Raw genomic sequence first — 15,708 nt, 5'->3', positions numbered from 1 at the left:
GAATTTTAAAAATTCTCCGCTAATTCCGTTCTAATAATGCTGTCTATAGTTTCGGGGACACACGACTCTAACGTCCGCATTCATACATGAAAAACTTTTAAACCGTCTCGAAAATTATTTGACACGCTATTTATACGCTCCGTTGTAAATCATTTGTTGTGGATGATGATTCGAACAAAGTGGTGAAAGATGATTCTACCGTATTTCATGGATGATCAATGGATGATCAATGTTTTCGAAATACTGTTTACATTCCTCTTGCTTTGAATGATTTTGCCCGAAATGATCATCAAAAGCTAATCGTGTAAATGTATGCCTTTACGGTGCAATTTCACACGAATGGATCTAGGAAAGTGGACTACGTAATTCTCCAAACAAAACAGTGCTTACGGTTGGCATTAGAAGTGTTATGGTAATCTGGAGCAGTAATTTTTTTGTACTTTCGATACTGAAAACCAGCGTGACAGGTCGATTTTCAATTTTAACCCGAGAATGATAAGTCGACAAAATTCCGTGGTGCGGTAATGTCGGATTTAAAAAAAAAATTGAATGAAAAGTCGAAAACCCAACATTTCGATCAGTTTCAAAGATTTAATAGATGTATTTTTATATAAAATACAATGTAATATTTTTTTTACTTAAATTATAGTATTAAATTTTATCTCGTAATCTATATAATTATTTTATTCAAGCATTTGGCACAGGATATTTTTAGGATATATATGATGATTAATAGATTGAGTCTATATAAATAATGATAGTAACCTTTCGCGGCGAGAGAGGAAAGATCTCGAAAAACAATTCGGATGGCAGTGGCACAAAATTATGACTCGCTCTCTTTGTGGATTACGACTCGCGGCTCTCTTCGTGGATTACGATATCGCGCCCCTCTCCTTCGATTTTGTCGCAAAACATTTCGCCGCTCAAAGACCTCGTGACGAAAAACAATCGCTAGGAAGAGGGAAAGGCGGAGGGGAAAGAGGAAAAAAGACTAAAACGAGAGAGAGGGGTATAAAATAGAGAACGCCGGAAATGGGAGAGAGAAAGAGCGAGCGAGCGGGAGACGCGGCAAAAGCGAATATGTCTTTAAAAACACCCCCCTAGACCAGATCGGGTTGTTGTCGTCGTGGTAACCATGACGACGCTGCCCCTTGATGGTTGGTTATAACCGTACCCCCATCTAGCATCTCTGAACCGACGCTAGGTTTCCTCGCGGCGCTGGCCAAGCGAAGAAGAGGCAGCCAGCAGCCTCGGGCGATCTCTCCCTTTACCCGCCCGCTCTTCCCGCCGTTCGCCCCATCCTCGCCACCACTCTCTTTACCCTGCCGCTCGCCGCTCCGTTCCCTTCTCGTTCAATCCCCCCCCAACCCCACCACCTCCACCACTCCATTGCGCTATCAAGCTGCCGCTGTCGCTCGTTCCGTCCCCCCTTCTCTCTCGTTCCCCGCTGACTCCACGACCCACACACAAGCCACCTCGTCGTTCCCCCTCGTCGAGCTTCGCCTCGTCATCCTCTTTCCCCTTGTGGCCACCCTCCTGCCTTTCCCCCCCGTCGGGCCAAGGAAACGCGGGATCGCTTCGAATTCAAACTACCGAACACGAGGTTACCACGCGTCAAATCTGACACTTGGATGTCCTATGTGCTGGTCGCGCCTTGTGCGCGCCGCGAGCGATTTTTTGCGCTATGAAGGGCCCGAAATCGAACGAGCGAGTGCAGGAACATTGATCGATTTTTCAAGAACGAGATATAAGCGCGATGCGCCGTGAGAGAGAAACGTCGAGTCTTTCGCTTCTTTTTCTCTTTTCGATCCGCCTTATTCCCGAAGACGGTCGTCGGGCGCGGTTCGCCGACGGAACAAGGATTTAGTAAATTTAAGAGAAAATCGAGGCTCCTCAGAGCGGAACGATGATCGAGAAAGCCGGGTGTGCTCCGCACCGGTAAATCGAATATACGTACATGACGATACGTCGTGTAATTCGCGCGTCGTTATCAAAAGATTAAAGTCCCGACGGCAAAACACTCGAGTCCGTCGTCGGCTCTCCTCTCACGATCGTCCGCTCTTCGCGGAACGGAGGCGCGATCACGTAATCCGCTCTCCTCGACCGGCGCGCGAAACGCGGAAACGCGCGGCACGCGTGTTGTACACGCCGAAAGAAGGGAACGCACGTATACGGGGGGAGGGGATAGGGGGTTGCGAGAAAAAAGGACGGCGATCGGCCGCGCCGTGCGAGAGCGAGAGCGAGAGAGAGCGAGAGAGAGAGAGAGGAAACGATGCGCCGCGGAACCGCGCGCGAAACTCACCTGACTGACGTCGCACCACATTATTATTTCGCTGACACTGACGACAGCATCTTGGTACGCTGCTGCTGCTGCACTGCCGTACACGGTGCTACCGCGACGGTCTGTTTTTATTTCCTCTCCTCTGACTCGATATTCGCGAAACGGAGAGAGAGAAAAAAAAGAAAAAAACGAACACCAACGGACGATCGGGATACGAATCCAAGTTCCTTCGACCCTGATACGACGAGTTCTCTGTTCGTCCCCGATCCGTCCGCGTTCTCTCTTTCTGTCTTTCACGCTGTCTCTCACACCGCTGTGTCTCACTCACTGTCTCGTCTTTCCCCGATATACGTGTCCGTTACAATACGCTTTTCGTGTATATATATTTCCTCTGTATGTTTCTTTTTCAAATTCAGTCTCACGAAAAATTCACTGCGCGACGTACGCGTCGGCCACCGGTATCTAGCCCGGTTAGCTCCTCGAGTAACATCGCACGATCACTCCGAACAGATGACAACGCGACTGTCACCGACGCACACACTTGAGTGTAGCTAGCTGGCCATGCGAAGCATTACTGAATACTCTGACAACAGTCGAGTCCTCGCTGAAGTAGCGCCGCTCGGTTTTCCCCCGAACACGCGCTCGGCTCTTTCCGTCGATGCTCGGCCCACCTGCACTCCGACACGAGCGGCAGTGACGTAGACGGACGCCGATGTGCCCTCGTGCCTGCGTGCTTACTGCTTTGTTCATTGAATTTCGTTCTACGAGGAAAATCGAAACGCGATGTACGATCGTTCGAAGAGCGATTGTCGACAATTTTTATCTCGCGATTCGCGATGCTATTATAAATGATATAATCCGTTAATGTAAAAATAGAGAGCAAACAATGATAGGGATGACTTCTGTCAAACGCTAACATATGTTCGCGTCGTTCGTGAATTTTGAAAAAAGAGTTGTCGATCGCTCGCCAAATGCATATAATGTCATATTGTTAGCGTATCGCTGTAACTGATATATAAATGAAAGGATATGTTTCATTCACGCCGGGGCAAATTAATTACATAATTAATATCGAATTGAATTCCGTAGGACTGTTTATGTCACTCTGACCGCGCGCGAAAGGAAATTCATTGTCCAAGTGCGCAGCTTTTCAGATATAAACAATGCTTTTATCGTCGAATGATTAGCGGAGCTTATTAACGTGCGGGAGGACGACGAAGGGAGGACAGGGGTAAAAAAATATCGGATTGCGTTTGTCGGAAAAGGAACGGATTCTCTCGCACGAAGGGGGAGGCAGGGGAGGGGGAGTAGGAGAACGGACCGGCTTCGCGATATTAAATATCCTTCTCTCGGAACGCGCAAGAAAGGTCCGCGCGCGATCGAGAAAAATCGTTCGTCTGTTCGAGAAAGTCCCGTGATAGCGCGGTCGGTCGATGAAAGTTATCGGAGAACGGATCGCGACGACGTACGCTGAAATATTTCAACGGAATACAGGAACGGCAGAAGCTCGAAATGACTTCGCGCAGTTCCATGCGCAGATCGCGCCGATTGCAACCTCGTCGCGGCGCTGCTTAATATCTTACGAGACGATCGAGATAGCACGGTCAATCGCGCCACCGCGCGACGCCAGGACCTTGCGGCCTGGCAAGGTAATCATGCGCTCGCGAAGAACGTTTTCCGCGTTTTTTCCGTTCTCCATGATGACGAAAATCGGAAGAAAGAGCCGAGAGTCGAGGAACCTGGTCAATTATAAAAATTCCCTTTAATGAATATACATTCTAAATTTCTCTCGCCTTGTACGATGATACAGTCAATAATATCTGCAATATATATAGCATAGAAGATGGCAGTATCTAATTGAAAGGAGAAATTACTTTGCCGTGCTGTTGCAATTTTCAAAACGTTCAATTCGATAAAAAGAAAAAAAGCTCGCGTAGGTGAGGAAAAAAAAGAGAGAACCAAGAGCGAGAGAGAACCGGGAATCCGCGGGAGAGCGAAGCTATACGTGAGCGCGTTTGTGAGTAAATTTTCATCGCAGCCTTAAACGCAAGGTATAGAGTCTCTCTCGGAGGTTCGGAGGCGCGCAGTCGAGAGCGCCGAGCGACAGCCTTCACCGGGGAACCTTCGGTCTCTCCGGTACAGAGGCCCCCGAGCCGAGCACGAGGGAGTCGGCCTAACGCCACTAGGTTCGAAACACTCGCCACTGACTGGCTGGCTGTATACGGCGAGCAGCGCAAGAACGGCCGAGTGAGAGGTGGTCTCTCTCTCTGTCTTTCGCACGCTCGCTCGCTCGCTCGCTCGCGCAGCGGAGCCAGCCGAGGCGGCGAGGTGGACGGGCGGGCAGGAGCGGGTAGACAACGCGCGAGCCATGTTCCATACGGCGCGCAGCCTAAGAAAATTCACCGGGAACATTTTTATTCCCTATCGGATAAAAGGGGCGCGTCATCGGGACGCCGCGACGGCGAAAGGACGCCGGGGGTCGTGCGCCGTCGTTCCACGATCGGCTGACCTCCCCGCGTCGGCCAATTCCGCGAATTTTGCGCGTCATTCCGTATGCGGCCGCGAGGCAGAGCGCGCGGCCCCGAGGTCTCTCTTGCTCGGCGCGGCAGAGAGAACCGAGAGAACACAAGCGTGCCACACGTACGCAAGCAAAGCCGACGACGCGGCTCCGTGCCGGGGCCGGGGCTCTCTCGGTTTCTCTTCGGAAGCGATGGCGACGGCGACGGTGGAAATGTCGGCGAGAGGGGTCGAGGGACACGTTGTATATTTTCGGCGTAGTTCGCGATATTGTCTATACGACGCGCGTCTTACCGGCGTGCTTCTTTCTGTTATATTATTGAGGCGCGCGGAAAATATAATCCCGATCAATTTAATATATATGACGTATATATTTTTCTTTTTTTTCTCTATAGAATTTTAAGAATTGTTATCCTTAGCAACTCGATAGTCTATTGAAATTCGTTATAATACGATTTTATCAAGTCTGAAACGGCGCTTTCGAGTTGATACGAACAAAGAAAATTTTGAGATCGTGACATAAAAATAAAATATTATTCTCCGTTCTCTCTCTCTCTCTCTCTCTCTCTCTCTCTCTCTCTCTCTCTCTCTCTCTCTCTCTCTCTCTCTAAAAGTTCTCTTTCGAAGCTCGATAAAAATTACTCGATCGTTCGTCGACGAAAATCTGCCCGCGGTAGAGCGCATAGCAACGATAACGATAATTTATTATATACCATACAGCGTATATATAAATGCAAGAGGTCGAGATGAAATCTTGAAACGAGACCGGGCAAAAGGCGCGCGCGCTGGGATTCCCTGTCGACGACTCCGTCGGCCGGTTCGACGTGTCCGGTTGTTGTTAACCGCGGCTGACGCCACGGAGTCGAGAGAGCGGAGCGGCGGGCAACACCATTGCAAAGTCGTAGCGAGCGGCAACTTTTAACTGGCCGGCGCGAGAATGCGCGGACGTTGCTGAGCGCGGAAACTGCCGCGCGTCGCTCGAATCCGCGCCTCGACTTATCCGACATATGCATATATCGCGTCCATAACACGCGCGATATACATATATCGCGTCCATAACACGCGCGATATACATATATCGCCGCGTGCGATCCGGCGCGATATCTATGCACATGGCGGTAGAGGCCCTTTGCGCGAACGCGCGATGCACGAGGCGATGACGATCCGGAGGAAAGCGCCGGCCGGGTTTTACGATTGGCTGGGCCACGGCACGACGGATGAATTGTGGCCAATGAATGTCCTTGCTCTCTCTGGACGCGAGGTCGCGGCGACGCGAAAGCCTTATTCGAACGTGGGGCGCGCATGCACGGCCGCGAGATGGAAGGGAATTTAGAATTTGGCACGATACACACTTCCGCCCACGACTTTTCCCACTGCCCCTCTTTGTTTTCACATTTCAAATGCGAAACTTTATCGTTGAATGTTCTCTGTTTTGCGAATCGATCTTCATTTAGATTTTTTCTTTTTATCAATAGCAAGGTCGTATTTAAATTTATAAGATTTATACATTTATTATTTATATATCATTATCACGCGTAATATTTTTATAAAAAATCTATCATACACGATAAGTGAGAAGATTGTTTCTCTGATGCATCCGGAAATACTTCAGCATCTTGCGACTAAAGGGAGAGAGAGAGAGAGAGAGAGAGAGAGAGAGAGAGAGAGAACCATCAGATTGTTTCAGATTGTAAAAATGAATTATATATACATATGAGTGAAATGTAATGTCATAGAGTACTCTTGTCCCTCTAAGGTACAATTATTCACGATATATTTTCTAATGTACGTATCGCTTACAAAGGTGCATAGAATTCAGTTCGTTGAGATTTGCCGCGCACAGGCGTCGCTGAACTTTCTCGTCGACTAGGAGCGCTCATTAATGCCTCGGTGAAGCTACTCTGCGAAGGATACCGCGGTGGGGATCAGGAAACGACGGAGATCTGACGGGACGTTTTACGATCGTCTTCGAAAGCTGCGACTCCTGTGCTGCACTTCCGGCCTGAATTCTTAAACCACTGCCAGGCTTCTTTACATGGAAGACGAGAAGCGTTCGACGCGTCACGAAAAAGCAATTTAAAAACAATAGTTTTTTCATTTATTAATCGCCTCTATTACAAACTATTCGCACTTTTTTTCTACAAAAAAATATATATCTGAATTATAAAAAATAAATAAAATTCGAAAAAGAAATATATCTCATAGAAGTTATGCAAATTAATATTAGCTTGCGAGTGTTTGTATCTAGAAAAGGCGTCTCTCGAAATAGTAAATATTTATATTAAAATTTACATGTATACTCCGATATGCATTTATAATTTATATAGGACACAAGTATCACAAGAAAAATATCACGTACTGTTTCTTAATTTTATTCTAAATTTTCCCTAGTAAAATTATATTGCAAATAAATGTTTATAATTTATCGCAGTATTTTTTCTCTTTGAAAATACTCAAATGCATTGTAATGAAGATCCGAGAATTCAAATTATATTTTCATGAAAACTACACTTAAAATTAACTGGAATTACTAAACATCGCACGTTACACCGATATGAATTGTCGAACCAACGCGAAATCCGCGCGTTGTTCGTGTATACAGTTATGGCACGATTCTGTCTAGCTGTAACTCCGAGAAAGAGCCGGTGAAAACCGTATTACACCGGTGATATGGTGTAGTAGCAAGATATACCGGGCTCAATTTTCCCGCCGTTCCCGCCACTCTCGCCATTGCCGCCTTTCGCCTCCGCGATACCAAAAGTTGTGCCTTTCGTAAACACATCTCTCTCGCACCCCTATCGAGATGAGCAGCGTCAGCGAGTATCAAAGAGAGCGCACCCCGCGCTGACAGTATTAATAATGTCCCTATTCAGATTGCGCTTTAGTTATTCATATAGCAATCGCAACACTTTCAATAAATACTGATACAATCGACATAAATTTGCTATATTTTCGCTTATCCGCGAAAATACGTATCTCATATATTTAGTTAATGAACGCACAAAGATTATATATATTAAATATATTTATAATTTTTTTATCGTCTCGAAAAAACAAATTGTCAGATTCTTTCTTACATAACCGTTTGTATATCTTTCTTTGAACGATTTGTTGTGTATTTAGATTCGAGCAATGATATACGATTTTCGAACCGCGAATGTAGTTAGAGAGAGATATATAATTTCTCTTTCGTACAAGATAAAATTTTAGCCTCTCTCGAATCGAGCACTGTTCGAAATCGAAGGCACCTGTTAACACAGGCCGGCTTGGCGCGCCGGTGACACCGACATCCGGGGACGATGACAGGTGCTGTAGGCTAATCGGTTAATTCGACAGCTCGTGCATACGCGTGACTTCCATTCGCCGAGAGCGGCTCGTGCTGATTGTTATCGGCGCATGACTTAGAGCGCTAATACAAGAGCAATCAGGGAGGGACGACCGAACGACCAATCAGGACGAAACTTCTTAATGAGCAGGATGCCTACGATGGTATCCAAGTGTCCGATACTTTGCTTTCGATACTTTCGGATAATTAGGTACAGTCTTGACAATGAAGAACTATATTCTTAACGTGGACATATAGTAGAGACTGATGAATTTACACGTGAATGCAGATTATAATTATCAGGGAATGCCAATTGCCAAGATATGCAGAAATATGCGGGAAAAGTATTTGCATACATAGAGAGATACAGACAAATTTGCATCTTCAGAGTATTTTACAGAGAGTGCCCGAGAGTTTTCATATTTCTTTTATCTACGAATGTATAAAGTAGATTTTTTATCTCATTTATTATAAATTGAAATAATTATTGCCAATTATTTTCTTGTAAATGTATATTCAATATTTTATGTTATGTGACAAAAATAATTTCTTGTTGTTAATACAGTAATTATTTTCATATATCAAAAATCTCAAGAATTTGCTTTGTATAATGTTGACTTTAAAATAATTGCAATACTATCGAAACTTTTTCTTTGCGAAGTTGAATATTATTTGATATCGATACGAATTATAAGGTAGCTTGTTTCGTCTTAACAATCCTAACAAACATATATAGAGTAATTTCTAATAGCTTTTGCTGAAAAAAAAATTTGTAATATGTTAGATACATCTGTATACATAGATTGAGCCTTCATATTTCTTTTACGATAGCGATTAAAACTTAATAATCGACAGTGCTAAGATAAACCTGCTTTGTTCCATTCAATATCTTCGTTACTCTATTATCTTATAGCAAAGAGATATCGCTGTGAAATATAAAAGTACTAATCGAAACAAATTATCGCTCTCAATCTCCTAAATTATCAATAACGGATATCTTTCCGGTGGGCTAAATCTTCAATCTATGTGTGGGTACGTGGGTGATTATAATCCTAAGATGATCGTTAATAAAGCGGAAAGAGAGAAAGGAAGCCGCGAGTACGTCGACAGCCATTACACGCGACGCGTCTTATCAACGTGTCGAGGGTGATAAGGCTATCTTTATCTGCGATAAAGTCATTTCGAAGCTCGGAGTCTATCTCGACTGCGAGAACACGAGCGCGAAAGAACGTCGTAATGCATATGGCACGCGTGCGATTAGAGATTACGATGCTCAAGCTATCGATGAATCTCTCTTTGGTAATTATTTTTTGTAAATTATATACATATTTTTACGCGTCAATACTTTGCCTTTGAGATTAGCCAGCTTAATAATATGATATCCGAGAGAAACAATATTTAATAAAAATTGGCGCGATTGAAATGCTAAATAACGAAAAATCTCTGATACAATCTTTGGCGAATATTAATTCTAGAATAGCGAATGTGTGTGTAATGTGTGTACACTTTTCATTAATTTAGAAAAGAAAATATTAGGGGGAGCAACGCTCTCTTTCTCTCTCTCTCTCTCTTATTGGATTGGTATGAGTACAATTATTGATATAATATTAAAAGTAAACATTTATCTTTCATGCGAAAAATTGAACTTTTCACAAGCAAACGTCATGTTTCTCTCACGGTTGAAATTGTTGAAATATCTCGCAAAATTACATGAAGAGGCAGCTGAACCTCTCATTACAAGTGATAAATCGTGTGTTTCGCTACGTTTTAACAATTCCTACTCTCATTACCGTTAAGTTTATTTAGTCGAAATCGATTTAATATATTGTTATTGTTTCGAGACACTAATTATTTACCGAATGCGCGCGCGCGCGCACGTGTACGTGTGTGTTTGTATGGGTACATAAATGGTCGCATAAACTTTAAAACTTGAAAAAATTTCAGAACTATCAAAAATGAATAATAAAGCGTACAAAACTTATCGAGTCTTACATGTTTCAGGTTTCAGTATAGAATCAGAACTGCATAATATAATAACTATTCTGATAAAATTCCCGCTTTCGACTTCTTCACTTTCGATTGTCTCTAACATTGACCGAACACCGTAATATCGCGTCAATAGACGATCCAATTAGCCGATCCGGGATAAACTTTCGCACATCATTCGTGCGGAAACGGTCCGCGATGGTCGGCGGCATCACTCGGAATTAATTTCTACCCGCAATAGCGTTGCCTAGTAGTGCATACAAAAAGACAATGAAAAAAAAGAGAGCGCGTACGAATATTGTACAGAAAGAGAGCCGTGGTAGTCGCACATAAAACTCTCGACCCACCTCCTTCATCTCCTCCGCACCCTCCCTCCCTCCCTCCGCCTCCTTGCCACGTTCCTCTCTTTCCGCCTCTGTAACCCTGACCTCCCGTAAAATACACCGAGAAAAAGACTTTTCCGGCGTGTACGCACGAGCGCGCCGTGGCTGCTTCTCTGGCCGAACTCATGAATGGACCCGCGACTCTATTTACGAGGGCATGCGATTCGCCCGCCGCTGCTCCGCTTTTATCGCCGTCTCCGTCGTTACGGCACGGCACGAGACGGGGCGAGACGAGGTGAGATGAGATGAGGCGCTTTCGGAATCCCCGGGCACTCTTTACTCTCGGAGGTCGACTTCCTCCGCTACCGCGGCTCGACTGTATACACACCGGTGCCGCGCCGAGATATGTATCGGCTTGCGAAATTGTTTTCGAACGGCCGATTGTGTTTGGCACGCTTCGGACTTAGCGAAGAGGAAGAGAGTATAAACCCGCCGGCGGGGGAAAGGAAATTCTCTTTTTTCCTCATCTCCCCCTTCCTTTCTCGTACTCGCTCTCTGACGCAGCCGGTATTCGCCCCCTGTGTAAACAGCCGTGGAATCGTTTGCGAATTTCGGTTTATCGAAATACGTTCGACGAACAAATCAATGTATCGAAAGGTTCAAAGCGAAAGTGACATGTAAATGAGATACCAAGAGTCATAAATAAATGCCTTCATTTTCGTGAATGACCGAAAGTATTTATATTTATAATAACGTACGAGGTGTTTGATTCACATTAACAACTTCAATAGCTTACACATGCGTTCGTAAATTCTTTTTGATAGATTATAGATAATTTTCCCGAGAGTGTAGATTTTTGTCTTTTTCTATTTATATTAATATTGTGCAGACAGATAATTTAAAACTAATACCTTGTACACTTTAAAGCTCTTAACTAATCTCTAATTTTTAATTAAAATAATGCAATTAATTAAATCATCGTGATTATTTGCAAAACAAAATCAAAATTATTATAAAGTTATAAGTTAGATAAAAATATAATTATTAAAATAATCATTTTAGATGATAAGCAACAAGGAGAGAATGACAAAATTGGCGATCTATGACACAGCACGTGTCAATTAATTATAAAAATCGATTTACAATGCCTGACCAATCATTTAGAAATATATTAATAATTAGTCATAAGTTAAAAAATTTTCTCATACATGGCATATTAAATTTTTGTATATTAATATTTATTACTAGAGAGTGTCTTAGGATACGCGAATAAACGATTCTTTCCCCCTCTTTCTTCGTCTCTCTCTCGAATCGTTATTCTCTTCCTTCTTCGATCATTGTTACTATTACCAAGCTTATAGTGAGTGTAATTTGTCACACGTGTAAGAGGCGTACTCTACGGACCTTTAAAGCAAGATCGTTAATAAGAAGCGTGCGGTTAAGGTCCACCATGACCTACGGTAAATTTCATCCCGCCGGGTTTTAAGTTCGATCGCGCGCGGCGCGAATAACTAAAGATCATTAATATATCTCGCCGGACTATAATTCATGTCGCGTGACTGCTCGACGCGTGGCGTACAAACGTTGTGGACAAAAGTCCGTCGATGAAAGTCGTCTCGATCAAATGTACGATATGTCTCTTTAAAAAAACCATAGTTTCGTAAAATTGACGGGAGAGAGGGGGAGGGCTTACGCCGTTTCGTACTGTTTAAAAGTGGCTTCGTGTGCATCGTTTTCGTGTGATGACATTAGCATGTAACAACGAATGTCACGAGATAAACGAATATGGGAGTAAATATTGTAAAAGTATTTGTAGACGCTTTAGATATATTTGTCCTTTTAGAGCTACCGCACATTCATTATTCGTGAAAGAAATATTTATATGAAAACTCGAGTTTGATGAACAACAACATACATCAAGTCAATTAGAAGGCACATCATTGTACTATTCATTCTGTTCATAATGTACGAAGCAAAGCAGTATTTGCTTAGGATAAATCAGTTAAGTGCTTTCTTCCATTGCAATCGCATGTATACGTTACATTGCGCAAATACATGTTTGCGAATGTGTAATGAGTGTATATTGAGAAGAATTTACAGAAAGAGAGAGAGAAAAAAAAGAGGAATTTCAAATAATTATGAAATAATTACATCGTATCGAGATTCGTAAAGTTTACCATAATATGTGTAATAACCTTTTGGATTATTAAATCTTGAATGCATTTGGATATCTTTATTTTGAATATCTTTGGATGTGTGTGGATCGCGCAATATTCATTATTGTTATGATGTTTCTAGTATTTTCATTAATAAATTCTTTTTCTCCTATTTGAATTTTTACAAACTATACTAGAAGATTATACATTCAAAATTTTATCTTGATTAATTAATTGTACAAAGACAGCGATTTCCGTCCTTTTGTAAAGTATTATCTCTGGTATGATAAATAGAAAAATAATATATTGTTCTGGATGACATTAGAACTAATCAATTTAATAGGTTTCGACAAGCTATGATTTTTTGTAATTACATAAAAAAAAGCTTCTCAATGAAAATCCCGGCTAGCTAAGTTTAATAGGAATTCTCTATCTCTTTCTAAATTATAGTCCCTGACATAACATAGATAGTGGAACAAAGTTTGAGTAAGGGTGAAGAGCGAGTCAGTACGATGGACTCTAACGAGTTTCAAGCAGTTGTGATTTTTGCATGCGTGTAGTATAACGAGTGGCATAACAGGTATCAAATAACAAGTTGCCCTCTATACACATTGCGAGTTTGCTCTTATAATTAAAATTAGAAGTCACAGAACCAATCTCCCACGCGTCAGCCATGTATAATTCCTACTCTTTCCAGACATCCTTTTCTTTATTGCACCGTCTGTGTGCGCGGTATTACCAACGTACTCGCACAGTGCAGGTTCCATCGAATATCTAAAATGACATCGTCCAACCCATTCCGCCCTCCACCCCTTTTCTCCTCTCAGACCCGCTCTCCATCTCTCCCCCGTGTGATCCCTCGCTCATCTCCCACCTTCATCTCGCTTTCCCTCCCTCCTACCACTCAAACCCTTCCACCACGCTTTCTTTCTCTTTCTCTCTCTCCTCTCTTCTCCACAAACGTGTTCTACTACCCCTACTTGTTTCCTCTCGGTACATCCTCCCCCGTTCTTCCATCCGCTCGCGTTATTCTCCACCATCCCCTGCGCGTCCCGACGATCCTCTCGCCGATGTCCGCCTCTCTCTTCCTATCACCTTCTTCCCCATTTCCCGCCTTTCGTCCCTACGAATTATCGACGGGCGCAATTCCGCTGGATAAAAGCGACGGTGGCCTATCATCGACATTCTGTAGTACCAACCAGACTCGCGAATACCGACTAACCGTAATATCAACTGACTGCGATACCGGCCCGACGTCACTTAGATTATACGCGAAATGCGGACAAACCGGAACGCGGCGAGAAAAATATATTGACACGCTGTGTGTGTAACGCCCACGGCGCAAAATACGAAGATATAACGTCGAGATGCGCATACCGCACAGATCTCTCGTTAATCCGGTAGCCGCGAGATTTTCTGCAATGTAAACCATCAAGCGACACGTGCCTCTTATAGAGAGAGCATTTATAAATTATTATATAATATATTACATATAATATATCTGTCTCAACAGAGACAAGCATTTGTACGAAGTTTTTTATTTTTAATAATAAAACAATAAGAACATATATTGCCCCATTAATAAATTTATTAGTTGAGTTCATGTATTATGAAAATTTTATTTTTAGACTCTCATTACACTCTTATTTATTTTTACACTCTCTTACGTAAAATATTCATTTTATGTTGATAATCTTCAAAGAAAAAAATAAAATTATTTAATTAAAATAATTAATTAATTTTTTTATAGGAATTTGTTTTTTATTAATTTTCTGTTTCTCGTTTTTCGTTGAAAATGTGATAATTCAGAAAATACGGTCTTGTCAGTAGAATTGGATATTGAAGTACGGAGTATTCCGCGCTTTAAAAATGAAGGAGCCAAACGATGCGCGACGTTATAATTGAAGAAATGGGCGAATAGGAAGAAATAGAGAGAGAGGGGGGGGGACTGTCATATTCTTATAAAAATTATCTTTATGAACAAATTGTTATTATGGACAATGTTGTAAATGCTGTAAATCTAGCGCATTAGCTAATATTAAACTGTCTAATATTTTCTAAAAAATAAAGGTTTTATATAATACTATATCAAATCGCATTACAGTGACGATCAATTTAATCTTTTAAAGTAGATAATTACAAAGTTTATTAGTTAATGCAATTTTATCGTTTTCACACACTTGTTTCATCGGATTACTCGTCAATGTAGAAAGATCAAACTCACATATATTCGCAGGATACATCCGTTTCTAATTGTAAATTTCCAAATTCGTACCGTTAATACATCATAATGGAAAGATGCACCGACATCACAAGGTGGAGAATGCGTGTCCGGTGCATTTTTATGCATCAATGATGCATGAACAGCGCATATGTATATCGAGATGAATGCCACGATGAATGGACTTTCGAGCTATGTATTCGATTCGTTTAGATTGGAATAGTTATACACAGTGCGAATGCATATAGTATGTATGCGTGCGCAACGTTAATTCCGTATGTAAAATGGCTCTCTTCCCTCGGCCGGAATTTCGAAAATGCACACGAGCCGAGCGTGCAAACCCCTCGATTTATTCGCGATTCCTGAAAATTATTTGATCATCGACAACTTTCTACCTTCCCCCATCCACCCACGCTTGTTGATCCTCCCTTGTTCTCTCGTTTACGCGATCCCTCGCAACCGAATGTCCGGTGAACACATGAAATTGGATGTTCGTTTTGATATTCTTTAACCCAATTATTCGTTCACACATGGGAATACACACGTGAAGCTAATAATAAAAAATCAAATATTTTATTGTTAAATATTTGTAAGTAGAGTTTGTTACATGTTAATTTGTTATATTTTTAACTAGAATATTATTATTATCTTTGTGCTCGAAAATTGTCTAAGAAAAAAACGTTTATAAAATAGAAAACATTTGTTAGTATTAATTCTCGCGCTTATTTTATTTTATTTCTACTTATTAAAAAATATATATTTGTGTATGATCGTATAAAAAGATATAAAATATAAAATAATATATGTATTCTTTGGGTCTTTTTTTATTTTATATCAGGTAAAATTTATTCTTTTCAACTTTATTTTTTCACATCTAATTGTAAGATATATTAAAAATT

At 42.0% G+C, this 15,708-nt stretch overlaps 1 protein-coding gene across 10 annotated transcripts in view; it reads right to left on the bottom strand.

The window, feature by feature from the left end:
• The window catches only part of Tara (SERTA domain-containing protein 2 taranis), an 84,182-nt gene that overhangs the window by 47,443 nt on the left and 21,031 nt on the right, over positions 1 to 15,708 (bottom strand). The window contains exon 1 of one of the 10 annotated variants that reach the window (XM_083040521.1): positions 2,303 to 3,001. The exons of 7 other annotated variants lie outside the window; for them this stretch is intronic. Coding sequence is in view for 1 of the 3 variants with exons in the window: in XM_083040522.1 (XP_082896648.1) it covers positions 2,303 to 2,323 (21 nt within the window). In the remaining 2 variants the exon portion in view is untranslated. Of the gene's footprint in view, positions 1 to 2,302; positions 3,002 to 15,708 lie in introns of those variants that run through there. 2 more of the 10 variants (XM_083040532.1, XM_083040522.1) reach the window with 2 other exon arrangements.

The sequence above is a fragment of the Prenolepis imparis genome, unplaced genomic scaffold (genome assembly GCF_030444845.1).
Source record: "Prenolepis imparis isolate NDT839.2.m4 unplaced genomic scaffold, iyPreImpa1.0 SCAF_6, whole genome shotgun sequence".
Taxonomy (NCBI): domain Eukaryota; kingdom Metazoa; phylum Arthropoda; class Insecta; order Hymenoptera; family Formicidae; genus Prenolepis; species Prenolepis imparis.
This window is presented reverse-complemented; position numbering and strand designations above follow the sequence as displayed.